Source organism: Oncorhynchus nerka, linkage group LG15, assembly GCF_034236695.1.
Source record: "Oncorhynchus nerka isolate Pitt River linkage group LG15, Oner_Uvic_2.0, whole genome shotgun sequence".
Classification (NCBI taxonomy): Eukaryota; Metazoa; Chordata; class Actinopteri; order Salmoniformes; family Salmonidae; genus Oncorhynchus; species Oncorhynchus nerka.
The window spans coordinates 76,875,762-76,893,636 of NC_088410.1; the positions used below are offsets into that span (position 1 = coordinate 76,875,762).

The 17,875-nt window shown below is 47.1% G+C and overlaps 2 protein-coding genes across 3 annotated transcripts in view; one reads left to right on the forward strand and one right to left on the reverse strand.

The window, feature by feature from the left end:
- Nucleotides 1-10,395, forward strand: part of slc25a26 (solute carrier family 25 member 26) — a 75,238-nt gene extending 64,843 nt beyond the window's left edge. The window contains exons 10-11 of one of the 2 annotated variants that reach the window (XR_010458844.1): nt 5,161-5,234; nt 10,025-10,039. Coding sequence is in view for 1 of the 2 variants with exons in the window: in XM_029683613.1 (XP_029539473.1) it covers nt 5,161-5,234; nt 10,025-10,121 (171 nt within the window). In the remaining variant the exon portion in view is untranslated. Of the gene's footprint in view, nt 1-5,160; nt 5,235-10,024 lie in introns of both variants that reach the window. The other variant, XM_029683613.1, reaches the window with a different exon arrangement.
- An 895-nt stretch (nt 10,396-11,290) lies between these two features.
- LOC115143321 (leucine-rich repeats and immunoglobulin-like domains protein 1) overlaps nt 11,291-17,875 on the reverse strand; it is a 54,088-nt gene continuing 47,503 nt past the window's right edge. Inside the window, 5 exon segments of the mRNA XM_029683611.2 lie at nt 11,291-12,869; nt 12,872-13,057; nt 13,431-13,706; nt 13,845-13,976; nt 14,091-14,519. Coding sequence (XP_029539471.2) covers nt 12,844-12,869; nt 12,872-13,057; nt 13,431-13,706; nt 13,845-13,976; nt 14,091-14,519 — 1,049 coding nt within the window. The 3' untranslated portion in view covers nt 11,291-12,843.

Genomic DNA, 17,875 nt, shown 5'->3' on the forward strand with positions numbered 1-17,875 from the left:
ACCAAGTGACAGATATAATGAGGGGATATATGTCAGAAAAATGTAGTGAGCCAAATAGAGAGAGTGTGCATGTCAGCGTAGGCCTGTTCTAAGTTGCTTGTGGTCTGTGTGTATTTTGGACAGAGAGATTCTCCGTTCCTCCTCTCTATTGCTGAGGAAAAATACAACTTGTGGGACAAGTGAGGAAGAATGAGGTTTCTCAGCCCCTCCAACAGAAACGGGAGAATTCAGATGTAGGAATCAACAGGATTCCCCTGTGATTTCACCAATAATAAGGGTCCAAAGTCACAAGGTCCATGAAGTCAATAACTTGCTTGTGACAGATGACCTTCATATTCTGACTATCTCTGAAACTCACTTAGATAATACCTTTGATGATACAGTGGTAGCAATACATGGTTATAACATCTACCGAAAAGACAGAAATGCCAACGGAGGTGGTGTTGCTGTCTATACTCAGAACCACATTCCTGTAAAGCTTAGAGATGATCTAATGTTAAATACTGTTAAAGTAATATGGCTACAGGTTCATCTGCCTCACCTACAGCCCATTCTTGTGTGAAGCTGCTATAGACCACCAAGTGCTAACAGTCAGTATCTGGATAATATGTGTGAAATGCTTGATAGTGTACAGTTGAAGTGGGAAGTGTACATACACCTTAGCCAAATACATTTAAACTCAGTTTTTCACAACTCCTGACATTTAATACTAGTAAAAATGATCTGTTTTAGGTCAGTTAGGATCTCCACTTTATTTTAGGAATGTGAAATGTCAGAATAATAGTAGAGAGAATAATTTATTTCAGCTTTTATTTCTTTCATCACATTCCCAGTGATCAGAAGTTTACATACACTCAATTAGTATTTGGTAGAATTGCCTTTAAATTGCTTAACTTGGGTAAAACATTTCGGGTAGCCTTCCACGAGCTTCCCACAATAAGTTGGGTGAATTTTGACCCATTCCTCCTGACAGAGCTGGTGTAACTGAGTCAGGTTTGTAGGCCTCCTTGCTTGCACACACTTTTTCAGTTCTGCCCACAAATTTTCTATAAGATTGAGGTCAGGGCTTTGTGATGGCCATTCCAATACCTTGACTTTGTTTTCCTTAAGTCATTTTGACACAACTTTGGAAGTATGCTTGGGGTCATTGTCCATTTGGAAAAACCCATTTGCGACCAAGCTCATTTCCCTCCCTCATGATGTCATCTATTTTGTGAAGTGCACCAGTCCCTCCTGCAGCAAAGCACCCCCACAACATGATGCTGCCACCCCTGTGCTTCACTGTTGGCATTCTTCGGCTTCCAAGCCTCCCCCTTTTTCCTCCAAACATATCGATGGTCATTATGGCCAAACAGTTCTATTTTTGTTTCATCAGACCAGAGGACATTTGTCCAAAAAGTACGATATTTGTCCCCATGTGCAGTTGCAAACGGTAGTCTGGCTTTTTTTATGGCGGTTTTGGAGCAGTGGCTTCTTCCCTGCTGAGCGGTCTTTCAGGTTATGTCGATATAGGACTCATTTTACTGTGGATATAGATACTTTTGCACCTGTTTCCTCCAGCATCTTCACAAGGTCCTTTGCTGTTGTTCTGGGATTGATTTGCACTTTCGCACCAAAGTACGTTCATCTCTAGGAGACAGAACGCATCACCTTCTATGACGGCTGCGTGGTCCCATGGTGTTTATACTTGCGTACTATTGTTTGTACAGATGAACATGGTACATTCAGGCGTTTGGAAATTGCTCCCATGGATGAAGGCCTACAATTTATTTTCTGAGGTCTTGGCTGATTTCTTTTGATTTCCCCATGATGTCAAGCAAAGAGGCACTGAGTTTGAAGGTAGGCCTTGACATACATCCACAGGTACACCTCCAACGGACTCAAATGATGTCAATTAGCCTATCAGAACCTTCTAAAGCCATGACATAATTTTCTGGAATTTTCCAAGCTGTTTAAAGGCATGGTCAACTAAGTGTATGTAAACTTCTGACCAACTGGAATTGTGACACAGTGAATTATAAGTGAAATAATCTGTCTGTAAACAATTGTTGGAAGAATGACTTGTGTCATGCACAAAGTAGATGTCCTAACCAACTTGCCAAAACTAGTTTATCAATAAATTTGTGGAGTGCTTGAAAAACAAGTTTTAATGACTCCAACCTAAGTGTATGTAAACTTCCGACTGCATAAACTTTCAACTGTATATTTTCTGGGTGATTTAAATATTGACTGGCTTCATCAAGCTGCCCACTCAGGAAAAATGTATCACACTTTTACTAATAATGCAGATATTTGCTTTAAAGCAGTATCAAAATCCATAGGATGTAGTGATCACAATATAATAGCCATATTTAGGAAAACCAAAGTTCCAAAGGCTGGGCCTAATATAGTGTAAAAGAGGTAATACACAAAGGTTTATTGTGATTCATATGTCGATAATGTAAAGAATATTTGCTGGTCTGTGGTGTGTAATGAGGAGCAACCAGATGCTGCACTTGACGCATTTCTGAAACTATTTATTCCGGTTACTAATAAGCACGCACCCATTAAGAAAATTACTGTAAAAACTGTTACATCCCCTTGGATTGATGAGGAATTGAGAAATTGTATGGTTGAGAGGGATGAGACAAAATGTATGCCAATTAAGTCTGGCAGCCCAACTGATTGGCAAACATACTGCAAATAAAGAAATCATGTGACTAAACTAAATAAAAAGAAACTACACTATGAAATAAAGGTCAATTATATAAAGAATGATAGTAAAAAGCTTATGGGCAACTTAAATGACATTTTGGGGGAAAAAAGCCAACTCGGCTCCTTCATTCATTGAATCAGATGACTCATCACAAAGCCCACTGAGATTGCAAACTACTTTAATTACTTTTTCATTGGCAAGATAAGCAAACTTAGGGATGACATGCCAACAACAAACACTGACACTACACATCCAAGTATATCGGACCAAATTATGAAAGACAAGTATTGTACTTTTGAATTCCGTAAAGTCAGTGTGGAAGAGGTGAACAAATGATTGTTGTTTATCAACAATGACAAGCCACCAGGGTCTGACAATCTGGATGTAAAATTACTGAGGATAATAGCAGATGATATTGCCACATCTTCAATTGAAGCCTACTAGAAAGTGTGTGCCCTCAGGCCTGGAGGGAAGCTAACGTCATTCCGCTACCTAAGAATAGTGAAGCCCCCTTTACTGGCTCAAATAGCCTACCAATCAGACTGTTACAAACCCTTAGTAACCTTCTGGAAAAAAATGTGTTTGACCAGATACAATGCTATTTCACAATAAACAAATTGACAGAATTTCAGCATGCTTATAGGGAAGGACACTCAACAAGCACAGCACTTACACAATAATGACTGATACATGGCTGAGAGAAATTGATGATAAAATGATTGTGGGGGCTGTCTTGTTAGACTTCTGACATTAATTTGTAAGTCGCTCTGGATAAGAGCGTCTGCTAAATGACTTAAATGTAATGTTAAATGTAGTTAGCTTTTGACATTATCGATCATAGTCTGCTGCTGGAAAAACGTGTTATGTGTTATGTCTTTACACCCCCTGCTATAATCTGGATAAAGAATTTTTTTTTTTAACAGAACACTTCGGGTGTTCTTTAATGGAAGCCTATCCAATATAAGCCAGTTATAATCAGCAATCAGCAATTTTTACTAACAACATGCCACTGACTTTGAGTAAAGCCAGAGTGTCTATGTATGCGGATGACTCAACACTATACACGTCAGCTACTGCAGTGACTGAAATGACTGCAACACTAGTAGTTTCAGTGTGGGTGGCAAGGAATAAGTTAGCATTGTATTTGGAACAAAACACTCACTAAACCCTAAACATCCAACTAAATCTTGCAATAAATAATGTGGAAATTGAGCAAGTTGAGATGATTAAACTGCTTGGAGTAACACTAGATTGTAAACTGTCATGGTCAAAACATATTGATGCAGTAGTAGCAAAGATGGGGAGAAGTCTGTCTATTATAAAGCGATGGTCTGCCTTCTTAACAACACTATCAACAAGGCAGGTCCTACAGGCTCTAGTTTTGTCACACCTTGACTACTGTTCAAAAAATGACTTAGGAAAATTGCAATTGGCTCAGAACAGGGCAGCACGGCTGGCCCTTGGATGTACACAGAGAGCTAATATTAATAATATGCATGTCAATCTCTCCTGGCTGAAAGTGGAGGAGAGGTTGACTTCATCACTACTTTTATTTATGAGAGGTAGCATGCACAGAGCTGTCTGTCTAAACTACTGGCACACAGCTCGGACACCCATTCATACCCCACAAGACATGCCACGATGTCTCTTCACAGTCCCCAAGTCCAGAACAGACTATGGGAGGCACACAGTGCTACATAGAGCCATGACTACACGGAACTCTATTCCACATCAAGTAGCTGACGCAAGCAGTAAAATTAGATTTAAAAAAGAGATTAAAAAACACCTTATGGAACAGAGAGGACTGTGAAGCAACACAAACACTGGCACAGACACATGCATACACACAAAATAACATACACACTATACATACACATGGATTTAGTACTGTAAATATGTGGTAGTGGTGGAGTAGGGGCCTGAGGGCACACATTGTGTTGTGAAATCTATGAATGTATTGTAATGTTTTTAAACTTGTATAAACTGCCTTAATTTTGCTGGACCCCAGGAAGAGTAGCTGCTGTTTGGCAGCAGCTAATGGGGATCCATAATAAATACAAATACTGCTGGGCACACAAAAATACACAGGGTGATTTACAGTCCAGGCCGCAGTTATGCTAACCCCGCACCCCACCCTTCACTTCCCCTCCTCTCTTTAATCACCCTCCCATTCCTCTTGCCATGCTAGACCCTCCCCCCTCACGCTTAACTACTTCTCCCACTCTCCCCAATCCTGAGCCCACTCCCCCCAATCAAGACCTCTGGCATAAAACTGCAACAGGTGGAGTGTGGGTGGTGGATTGTTATGGATGTCACCTGTGTTGCCACCGATGTCTGTGGGGGGAGAAGTGGGAGGAGGTAGGATGGGAGAGGAAGACTCAACAGGGTGTCTGTCCAAGTGGCAGGAAGTGGAGGAGACTATCCATCTATCATCACGTCTCTTATTTGTTCTCTCTCTCTCTTAGGCTGGGACTAGTACAGCGAGTGGAAACATCCCACTGGTGCTGTTAGATGTGTGGAAGACTAGGGGCTTGACGGGGTAAGTATGGCCCATCACACGCTGCTGTTCTGGGGGAACCTGAGGACTAGGCTGGGGTAGCCTTCTGTACCTATGTACACATTTCAACAAGTGTCTCTGACTAGGTATCCCCTTCCCCTTTCTATTGTTGAAAGACTATGTTTATAAAAAATCTTAAACCATTTCTCTTAGCCTGTACATTTTTGGGGACTTATTATTATCTGATTTAAAGTCATACAGTTCTTTGCATAATCAGGTTTGCCTGCTGGTAGGAACACTAGTCAGGGGACATACATTCAGCACAGAAACCTGAAAAATGAGAATTAAGAGCTTTCCAAGAGACATAACTTTTCTGAATAGTCCTATTGATTAAGACATTAGTAGGGCCAACGGTAAGGTTTATGTGTGGAGCTGAATGTGTGATGTGTTTATGACATCTCCTAATGAAAAGGCCAGGTCAGGAGGGAATGATGGCCTGCCAGCCCTAAACCAAACAGCCCTGTGAATAATAGTCTGGTGTGTATGAGCAGCCATCATTTAGTTAAGATATACAGGCCCTGATGTTAATAGCAGATTTGGTTTGGGGTGGTGCCAAAAACAGTCTCTCAGGCACAATCAGAGATTGTTTGAGTAGGCTGCAGTAATGGAATCTAATCAGAGAGTGCAATTCTGTTGGGAAGAGGTTCTGATTCAACATTAACTGGCTGTTTAATAACCCCGGGGTAGTTCGTTAATCTCACTCCGCTGGGGAGAGAGAAGACCAGGGACGGGGTGGGCTTCAACACACTCCACTGGGGAGAGAGAAGACCAGGGACGGGGTGGGCTTCAACACACTCGGCTGGGGAGAGAGAAGACCAGGGACGGGGTGGGCTTCAACACACTCCGCTGGGGAGAGAGAAGACCAGGGACGGGGTGGACTTCAACACACTCGGCTGGGGAGAGAGAAGACCAGGGACGGGGTGGGCTTCAACACACTCGGCTGGGGAGAGAGAAGACCAGGGACGGGGTGGGCTTCAACACACTCCGCTGGGGAGAGAGAAGACCAGGGGACGGGGTGGGCTTCAACACACTCGGCTGGGGGAGAGAAGACCAGGGACGGGGTGGGCTTCAACACACTCCGCTGGGGAGAGAGAAGACCAGGGACGGGGTGGGCTTCAACACACTCGGCTGGGGGAGAGAAGACCAGGGACGGGGTGGGCTTCAACACACTCCGCTGGGGAGGAGAAGACCAGGGACGGGGTGGGCTTCAACACACTCGGCTGGGGGAGAGAAGACCAGGGACGGGGTGGGCTTCAACACACTCCGCTGGGGAGAGAGAAGACCAGGGACGGGGTGGGCTTCAACACACTCCGCTGGGGAGAGAGAAGACCAGGGACGGGGTGGGCTTCAACACACTCCGCTGGGGAGAGAGAAGACCAGGGACGGGGTGGGCTCTAACACACTCCGCTGGGGAGAGAGAAGACCAGGGACGGGGTGGGCTTCAACACACTCCGCTGGGGAGAGAGAAGACCAGGGACGGGGTGGGCTTCAACACACTCCGCTGGGGAGAGAGAAGACCAGGGACGGGGTGGGCTTCAACACACTCGGCTGGGGAGAGAGAAGACCAGGGACGGGGTGGGCTTCAACACACTCCGCCGGGGAGAGAGAAGACCAGGGACGGGGTGGGCTTCAACACACTCCGCCGGGGAGAGAGAAGACCAGGGACGGGGTGGGCTTCAACACACTCCGCCAGGGAGAGAGAAGACCAGGGACGGGGTGGGCTTCAACACACTCCGCTGGGGAGAGAGAAGACCAGGGACGGGGTGGGCTTCAACACACTCCACTGGGGAGAGAGAAGACCGGGGACGGGGTGGGCTTCAACACACTCCACTGGGGAGAGAGAAGACCGGGGACGGGGTGGGCTTCAACACACTCAACTGGGGAGAGAGAAGACCAGGGACGGGGTGGGCTTGTTATTGAATGGCTCTTCTTATGCTCATGAAGCCGTCATACAGAGGGATCCCTTGTAGAAAAGTCTCTACCCTAAGCCTCCCAGCTGCCTCGACAAGCCGCCCCTAATTGAAAGAGTATTCTTTGATGTTCCCCATCTTCTTCGATATTTTGTCTCTCTTTTTCTGGTCTTTTTTTCCTTCTCTTCTCTAACTCTTGGTTTACTGATAAGATAGCTGCAGAGGGAGGGTTTCTGTACAGCTGAAGGAGCAAGCATAATAAACCGTACAACATGGAGTTCCCTAAATGCCTTCCCCTGATAGTGATAGACACAGTCTCTCTGGGACAACCAGAGGAAAAGCAGTGTCGTGATTCCATAGGGAAAGGACTTGGCAGTTACGCCTGGGCTGGGGCTTTAAAGCTTGAATTATGGTAATAGGCCCAGTTGCAGTCTAGTGAAGCCATGAAGTGCTTCCATCTGTTTGCTGTGCCCCAGAGCCCTGCCGAGCCCTGCCTGCCTTTCAACTGGGTTAGACCAACTTTACACACCTCCTCACCACACTAACCAAAACACATGGATAGCCAGGACCTCCCCACACCAACCAGAATGAAGCTGAAACACGCCAAAACAATGTAAACCTGAGTTCACCAAGTCCACTCCACTTCGCATGACCTAAATCTACTGCTCAGACTTTGAACCCAACTGTCTGCTCCAGGGTTGGGGTCAATTCTGAATTGAATTGCAAATTGCATTTTAATTCCAATTCAATTCTTGAATTTGAATTGATTTTGAATTGGCCACAACCCACAGGTGAAGAATTTAAATAGAATGTGAATTAAAGGAAGTAGAATTTAATTTAATGAAATTAAGCAGATGATTAATGAGAAGAAAACTGCTCCTGATCAAAAGGAGGTGAAGACGTGGTGTATCTAAGACCACTGGTTCTCAGCATGATTAAGACCAAAGCCTGTGATGAGCAGCTCTCTCTCTCCTGCTGAGGACTCTGGGTATTTTAGGCTGTGCGGTTAGGAGGCTGTGAGGTGATTGGCCAGTGTTCAGGGCCTGACTGATCTGTGTGGCTGGTGGGCTGCTGATGTCAGTGAGTCAGCGAGCCCCAGAGGTTTATGGGAGAAGTTCAGCCATCTTGTTCCACAGGTGGGGCTTCTCCCAGACAGGAAGTGACACACTGTTGTGAGCCAGAACACGTGGAGGTGGTCTAGAGAATTTAGAATCTTAGAACTTTAAGAACTGTGCTGACCCATTGCCAAATCAATTTTTCACATGGGCAGATACTGAAAATGGGACATTATTTTCTATCTATTGCTTTCCTTGGCTTATTGTTAGAAACAACATTGGCTTCACTGGCAGCCTACCACATGAGCATTTCGAAAAGTACTGTATTTTGATATATAACGCGTGTGATGGAAAAGGTTGAGATTCACACACAGTGGGTGTTAACTTCTATTTCAGTCGAAGGTGATAACTCTGCAAAGAGCAAACTGAAGGGCAGGATGACAAGCTTTGAGAAATGTCCCCTTGCTCATTTGTTCCAGCTTAAGCATTTACACACCCACACGCGCTCACACACACACACACGAGCGCAGCCTCTCCAAAACACCCGATCCGACTAGGAGCATTCCTAAACGTGCAGTTCTGTAAATGGCTGGGATAGTTGAGAGATCCCTGACGTGCTTGGCACCTTGTACAGATTTGCAGTTGACAAAATTGATGTATTAGCGGTTAGACCATTTGTCACCCCATTTCTAAATGGAGGGCCATAAAACCTCAGCACAGCCCCCACAGGTGTCCCAGGCCTCTGGGGTCTGTTGTGTTACGTAGGTCAGCCCTGGAGCATCCAAGGCACTGAGAGCAGTTCGAGCTGCTGGCCAGAGCAGAGGCAGGGTAGACAGATCGACGAACCGACCGAGGAGGGTAGGGGCGTAGTGGCAGAGTGGGGGTTCTCAGTAAGCAACAAAACACTCCAATGGATAGGACCCATTATATTTCCAGTCTGTGGGGAGAGTGGAGAGAGAGAGAGTAAATGCTATAGTGTGTGTACAAGAGAATGGAGAAGAGAGGGGGAGAAAAAGAGAGCGAGGAATGACTGGGCTGATCCGGGGTGTGTGAGCTGAGCCAGTTGAGGCTGTTGCTGGACGGCCGCACGAATGGACAGCAGAGGGGCGTGTGTGGATGTCATCTGGCCATCAGTCAGGCAGACAGATCAAGCTCCAGGGAGGCCCATCAGGGGGTTCAGCAGTAATCCACAAAACAGCTGTGTGGAAAAGGGCCTTGGGAGACTGGCGTACTCTCATGGCCTGTCACCATCCCCTGACCTCCACAGCATCAACAGTCTGGAGAGTCCCCTAACTTCTAAAACTTTCTTTGAAACAACTTTCTACTCCCCTAGCTTCTAAAACAGCCAATCCACTCCCCTGTCTTTCTAAATGGACTGAAAAACATCCTCCCCAGTGTCTCCTGTCTTCAATAACTGACTCTAAAACAGCTTTTCAGTCTTCAGTCTTTAAAACAGCCTCTCCACTCCCGTCTTCTAAAATGGACTCTAAAACATCCTCTCTAGTCCCTTGTCTTCGAAAACTCACTCTAAATCATCCTCCCCAATCTCCTGTCTTCTAAATTTGCCTTCAGAACAGCCTCTCCAGTCTCCTAGCTTCTAAAACTGACTCAGAAACAGCTTTTCTGTTCCTTAGCTTCTGAAACTGTCTCTAGATCATCTTAATAGGCCCCTGTTTCCTAAAATAGCATGAAATCCCTCTCAGAACATACATCTTAGCAGAGAAATATGGAACAAGACCTAGTCAAATAAAACAAGTAACATGTTACTCTTGCATAATACCTGATGCAATTTTGTCTGTCTTTTCAGTCTGTTTTCTGGCAGTATACCTCGAGTCACGTCCATCAGTCTGGGAGGTTTTATCTTCCTGGGTGCTTATGAGAAGGTCCGACGCACTCTGCTATAAAGACCCTGGCCTGGGGATGAAGGCAGGTGGGAGAGGGCCCTGTGCTGTGCTGACCCAGCCTGAACTGGCCCCGAGGAGGGACACCTGGTGTGAGTCATCCCTGATCGCATTACCCAGAGGTCTGCGTTCCTGCTCATCAGTGCGCTGCAGATTGAGTTTAACTGCGTGAATTCCATTTTAACAACAAGGATCGCATATCTCTGAGCCGAGTCTTTTCACTGTGTGACCATGTGAGTGGAAACGGTATTAAAAGCCATATTTTTATACAATGTCACCACTTTCTCCAGTTCATTGTCTGAAGCTGGGTAGTTAAATGGTGGAATAATCACCTCACAGTAGTTTGTCCGTCCAAGGTTACTGCTCTCCGTTATTCAGTATGGAAACACGGTGAACAAAACCACCTGCAGCGAAGAGCCACCAGAAAGCCTATTAGAGAAGAAGCATCATGAGCTCATCCACCTGCATCCACCTGTCATCTCAGTGCTAGATGGGACCGGAGACCTAGGGCCTGTGTTTCTGCTGGATTAAACACTCATTTACTACAGGATTTGTCACAACTGTCGCCACATTAATGCAGATGGATGGACAATGTACTTTAGCCAACTTCCGTCGAAGGGATAGTATTAAAACATGTACCATTTAATGGACCGGTTTTTCCTTGTATTAAAAACAGGACATCCTGAATAGATTAACCTTTTACTCTAATGCATTGGTGAACATCGAGTATTGAGCAAGCATCAAAATGTTTCTCGGAATATAACATTGGTTTTCCAAAAACACTTGTCAATAACTCCCATTGTGTCCTTCAGATGTCAGTTGAGGGGGAAGGTAAAGACCATTCAAGCCTGGGAGAACAATGTTACACAGGTGGGTTTACCAGAGGGCTAAGTCCTGTCCTGGAGGCTGTCAGTTAACTGACATACATCCGGAATGTACATTCTGTCCAGCCACTGTCCCTCATTCAATATGGACATTCGCCAAGCCTATAATTTACAATTAAAACCTGGCTTTAGAGATGAACCTCCAATGTATTTGCATAGAGACAGAAGCAACATGAATGAGTTCGATACCTTTGACAAACCTGCTAATTCAAGTAGTCTATATAATTTTGCTTTGCCTGGCCCCCTTATAAATTTGAGATGACATTGAACCACAAAGGCAAGGAAAAACACACTCCACAAAATGTGATTTTATTAGACACTAATGTTTAAACTTTGACATTGGTACAATGGATTCAGTTTACTGAAATAAATTACTGCATGTCACCCCCGTGGGATGATATGACAACTGACTGACCATCTAGAATTACTCTTCTCTAAAGAATATGCTAAAATGTCAAACAATTTGAGCCTTTGATACCGCAAATAGCAAGTGTTTACAGAAAAGAAATACTTTGTAAAATGTCATTCTGTTTAATCTGACATTCAGTGTATCCAGGCATAAAGATGGGGCATTTTTCCTAGCTTTGGCAAGAGTACATTTCACAACTTTCCCAGCAGTAAGCAGTTTTATAAAATGGAGATTGTTTGTACCGGTCAAAAGTTCCTGAATGATTAAACAGGTTGTACTAGTAGCATAATGATGAGGATGTGTGGTACTATGACAAAGGCTAAATACTGGCCATTCCCTGTGTGAACAGTGTGACAACTGTCTCAAAATGCCTCCTGGTGAGTTTCCCTTTACAGCATGGCAGGTTCATGTTATAGCTGAACATATTGGGATGGGGGGGTGGGGGACTAATGATTTGAAAAGTTGGACCAACATTCATGACAAATGTGAATTCAAAGGATCTGGGCCTTTAGTTGGACAAAAGAAAAATGGAAATAAATGGGAGCTGAGGCAGCATGGAGGACGTAGTCCCTAAACCAAAGCCAACTGAAGTGCAGTGGTGGTCAGTACCTTGACATTCCATCGCTATGGAAATGTGACACGTTTCCTGACTAAGAACTCTTACATTCCTATTAGGTATGAGGAGTACAAAAGTGCTTAAACATCCAAAACCTCATTTTATATCCCAAACCCCCCTTGTTCCATGTTGTACCCAAATCAAAGCCCTTCCTTCATAAAATACCAGTAAATATGAGTTATGGTTTAAGGCCATGATGGGCAGCGTTTGCATTTGTCAAACAACATTCCAAGTGCAATAAAGTGTTCCATGGTATGACAAAGTGTACCGATAGCTCTCACATCTCTGCTATACTAAGAGTCCGGTTAGTGGTTTCTTTGATCATGCAATAAGGCACGGCAGTTGAAGCAGGTAGGTAGAGGCTGACAAGGCTTGTTAAAGACAACAAAAAATACCATCACTCCGTTCCTTGTCATGCACAGAATAATTTCAAATACTCTTTGTAAAAGTTATATAATATACATGAAACTCTTATGTACAGTCAATTGTCCAATGGTATAGTTCTCTCTTTCACACATTACTCTACAATATTACCTACATTTGCATGCTTCAAATGCAAGTCACATTTAGGAGCTAAGATTGGTTGGCACCTCCTAGGAGAAGGTTTTCAGTATGTACATCTGATACGCTCAGACGGGACACCACCCACACAAGCACCGCCTTAAACTCCAGACGCTCCTCCCTGCTCCTGCCTCGTTAGTCCAAACAGGGGACAGGATCAGATCTTTGCCTCTCTGTTTGAGGTAGCAGTTCCCAGTGCAAAGAACAAGTCAACTCAGGGCTAGTGAGTGGTAGTGTCAGGGTGGGGAGAGCCTGCTAGTCACTGGCTCTCCTGAGGGGGGTGCATGGCTCTGGAAGGCTCTGGGAGTATGTCCATTAGAGAGGAGAGTCTGTCTGAACTCTGGCTCACAGTCTGTGTCCAGTGTGTATTGGCTTGTTACGGGGCAGAGTTTCACCGGCTTGTGGAAGGCCTCCTCTTGGGAAAGGGAGCACACTAACGTTGTCTGTCCCGTCCTGTTCACTGAGGTATCTGGGAGGGAACACCGAGAGAGAAGAGAACACACAATCAAAACCCCTATCTGTGCAGAGCTCAAGGCTATGGATTGCATCCATATGGCTAATTTGACATTATGAAGCAAGGATCGGATTCTGACCCCTAATTCCTCCCAGACCGTTCCTTGCCAAAATGTACAGCATCCCAGGACAAGACCTGACCTGCTCCCCTGTGAGTCAGGCAGTGACGGGAACTCAATGCGGCTTTTCATCAAATTCCCTTCACTGTGATTTGTCATGGCAGGCTGATCTACACAGCTAGGGCCCCATCCACAGGGCTCCATCCATAACATCATTTCTACCATTCCTCATCCTGTCCTCAACAGTGTGGAATAGAAAGAGCACTCTACCTTTTCTGTCGTTGTGGTTTCTCTGTGATGACAATACATTGTGGTTGCTGGGAAACGCAGGTGGCTGGTCGTCCCTTCTAACTCCATTGGAGGTCCCATTGCAGAGGGAGGCGGCGTAGGGTCCTGTGTCCACCCCTAAGGGTACGCTGTAGTCCATGTGGTGGAGGTGTTGTTGGTACTCCAGGCCTACAGGTCCCAGTCCCTGGGGAAGGTAGTCTGAGTCTGACTTGGAGTAGCTATTCCCATTCTCCATACACACTACAGCCTCACCGTAACCTAGACCAGACAAGAGAGAACGTCATTATTACCACGCCCACCCTTTTCCACAGTTAGAGGCGATGTAAAGAAAACATTCACTGATCAGTCATGGGTGAGTATTGGAGGTTCATATGGAAATCAAATGGAACACACTACCTGTGTTGTCTGTGTGCGTGTTGGGCAGAGGTCCACCACCAGCCTCCACACGGACACACACATCCTGGCGCTCCGAGAGGGTCCCCTGGGAGGACAGGTAGCTGGGGACGTCCGGGGGCACATTGGTCTCATCTGGGAGGGGAGAGAAACCATCACCATCAGCACAAACTACGGTCACCAACGCAACACATGGATGGTGAACAGCCATTCCCTGTGACGAGTAGAACTGCATGAGTGCCCTCTCACCCGTGTTGGTGACGCTGCACTCCTCGCTCTTCTTGCGCGTCTGGTAGATGATGCACACCCACACCAGAGAGGTCACCACGATGCTAGTCACCACAGCGATGACGATGATGCCCACCGTGACGGTGCTGGGACCCGGCGTAGCGGCGCAGGCGGAGTGGCGGACACTCAGCTGGCTGTGGGCACGCTCCGTGCCCAGCCTGTTGGACATGACGCACGTGTACCTCCCAGCGTCCTCTACGGCGGCGCTGCCGATGACCAGCAGCTGGTTGCCGGGGGTGAAGTGGTGTCGGTCGGAGGGGCGGAAGGGCTGGTCGTTCCTCAGCCAGGTGATTTTGGGTAGGGGACTGCCTAGCGCCTTACACTGCAGGACTACAGTCTCCCCCACCACCACACTACGGTCCTCCAGCTCCTGGGCCAGGTGGGGTGTCTCTGTAGACAAGAGGGGTCACAGGTCAAAGTGTAGTCATCCCACCAGAGCAGACTGGTCAATCCCAACTCTACTCAACACTTCATATCACACTACACAATGACAACGGGTGATGGTCCATTATGCTTTGTTCAACACAGAGTGATATAGAACATCATGATCTCACTCGATCTACTCCACCTCTTCAGACTGGGCCTCAGCTCTGACTTTTCTTTCCACATGCATGACTAAACATTACAAAGCCACTCCTGAGGGCTGTTGCTACCTCGTGTCCCTGGGAGGAGTTGTTCTGGACTAAAAGCACTACATAAGGTAGAGCAGACCAAGCCCTTACACATCCACAGTACTTGACAATATGTGATCTCATCAAATTCACATAGCTGTAGACCAAGCCCTTACACGTCCAATAGAAGCCCCTCTAGAAGAATGGAGGCCTGCAGTCTCCCTCCCACCCTGAGGGGTGAGAACGGTTAACAAAAACCCCTCTGTGAAGTCCCTCTATCCTACCCTCCCCCATCTGACCCCTACCCTGACCTCTGACTTCGAGGAAGGCCACAGCTGCCAGAAGCATTTCATTCTGGGACCAAGGCTCACCAGTTCACAGCTGGCTTTAGAGCAGTTTTATATTATGGTCATGTGAAGGTAAGCCATGAATCCTCAAACATTGAGGGCTGTGTGTTAGTTAGGTGGCATTATGTAGGAAGCGCTATGTAGGAAGTATGCAGGAATGATAACTGGCCAGATGAATGTGATGTATGTACAGGGCAGGGGAGACTGGTGGGAGGCGCTCTAGAAATAATAATAATAGTGAACTCACCCTCCCCCCCACTAGCTCTGACTTTACTGATATCTACTGTATTGAGGAAAAATGTACTTAATATGGCTGTGATGTGATTGTACCACCTAGCGATCTTAAAACGAATGCACTAACTGTAAGTCCCACCTAGCTATCTTAAAACTAATGCACTAACTATAAGTCCCACCGAGCCATCTTAAAACGAATGCACTAACTATAAGTCCCACCTAGCCATCTTAAAACGAATGCACTAACTGTAAGTCCCACGAGCCATCTTAAAAACGAATGCACTAACTGTAAGTCCCACCGAGCCATCTTAAAACGAATGCACTAACTGTAAGTCCCACCGAGCCATCTTAAAACTAATGCACTAACTGTAAGTCCCACCGAGCCATCTTAAAACTAATGCACTAACTGTAAGTCCCACCGAGCCATCTTAAAAACTAATGCACTAACTGTAAGTCCCACCGAGCCATCTTAAAAACGAATGCACTAACTGTAAGTCCCACCGAGCCATCTTAAAACGAATGCACTAACTGTAAGTCCCACCGAGCCATCTTAAAACTAATGCACTAACTGTAAGTCCCACCGAGCCATCTTAAAACGAATGCACTAACTGTAAGTCCCACCGAGCCATCTTAAAAACTAATGCACTAACTGTAAGTCCCACCGAGCCATCTTAAAAACTAATGCACTAACTGTAAGTCCCACCGAGCCATCTTAAAAACTAATGCACTAACTGTAAGTCCCACCTAGCCATCTTAAAACTAATGCACTAACTGTAAGTCCCACCTAGCCATCTTAAAAACTAATGCACTAACTGTAAGTCCCACCGAGCCATCTTAAAACTAATGCACTAACTGTAAGTCCCACCTAGCCATCTTAAAAACTAATGCACTAACTGTAAGTCCCACCGAGCCATCTTAAAAACTAATGCACTAACTGTAAGTCCCACCTAGCCATCTTAAAACTAATGCACTAACTGTAAGTCCCACCTAGCCATCTTAAAACTAATGCACTAACTGTAAGTCCCACCTAGCCCATCTTAAGACTAATGCACTAACTGTAAGTCACTCTGGATAAGAGCATCCTCTAAATGACTAAAAATTTAAATGTATGGGAGGCTGAGCTCATTGTAATGGCTGGAACGGAGTCGAACATGTAGTTTCCATGTTTGATACTGTTCTATATACTACAATGAGCTCAGCCTCCCATACATTTACATTTGAGTCTTCCTATAGCTCCTCCCACAAGCCTCCTCTACTAGAAGGGAGTGGGAATAGGCTGCCGGTAGGCGTGGGTCGAGGCTGCCGGTGGGCGTGGGAATGGGCTGCCGGTGGGCGTGGGAATGGGCTGCCGGTGGGCGTGGGAATGGGCTGCCGGTGGGCGTGGGAATGGGCTGCCGTGGGAATGGGCTGCCGGTGGGCGTGGGAATGGGCTGCCGGTGGGCGTGGGAATGGGCTGCCGGTGGGCGTGGGAATAGGCTGCCGGTGGGCGTGGGAATAGGCTGCCGGTGGGCGTGGGAATAGGCTGCCGGTGGGCGTGGGAATAGGCTGCCGGTAGGCGTGGGAATAGGCTGCCGGTAGGCGTGGGAATAGGCTGCCGGTGGGCGTGGGAATAGGCTGCCGGTGGGCGTGGGAATAGGCTGCCAGTGGGCGTGGGAATAGGCTGCCAGTGGGCGTGGGAATAGGCTGCCAGTGGGCGTGGGAATAGGTTGCCAGTAGGCGTGGGGCGAGGCTGCCAGTAGGCGTGGGAATAGGCTGCCAGTAGGCGTGGGAATAGGCTGCCAGTAGGCGTGGGAATAGGCTGCCAGTAGGCTGGGAATAGGCTGCCAGTAGGCCTGGGAATAGGCTGCCAGTAGGCGTGGGAATAGGCTGCCAGTAGGCCTGGGAATAGGCTGCCAGTAGGCGTGGGAATAGGCTGCCAGTAGGCGTGGGAATAGGCTGCCAGTAGGCGTGGGAATAGGCTGCCAGTAGGCGTGGGAATAGGCTGCCAGTAGGCGTGGGAATAGGCTGCCAGTAGGCGTGGGAATAGGCTGCCAGTAGGCGTGGGAATAGGCTGCCAGTAGGCGTGGGAATAGGCTGCCAGTAGGCGTGGGAATAGGCTGCCAGTAGGCGTGGGAATAGGCTGCCAGTAGGCGTGGGAATAGGCTGCCAGTAGGCGTGGGGAATAGGCTGCCAGTAGGCGTGGGAATAGGCTGCCAGTAGGCGTGGGAATAGGCTGCCAGTAGGCGTGGGAATAGGCTGCCAGTAGGCGTGGGAACAGGCTGCCAGTAGGCGTGGGAATAGGCTGCCAGTAGGCGTGGGAATAGGCTGCCAGTAGGCGTGGGAATAGGCTGCCAGTAGGCGTGGGAATAGGCTGCCAGTAGGCGTGGGGCGAGGCTGCCAGTAGGCATGGGAATAGGCTGCCAGTAGGCGTGGGAATAGGCTGCTAGTAGGCGTGGGGCGAGGCTGCCAGTAGGCGTGGGAATAGGCTGCCAGTAGGCGTGGGGCGAGGCTGCCAGTAGGCGTGGGGCGAGGCTGCCAGTATGCGTGGGGCGAGGCTGCCAGTATGCGTGGGGCG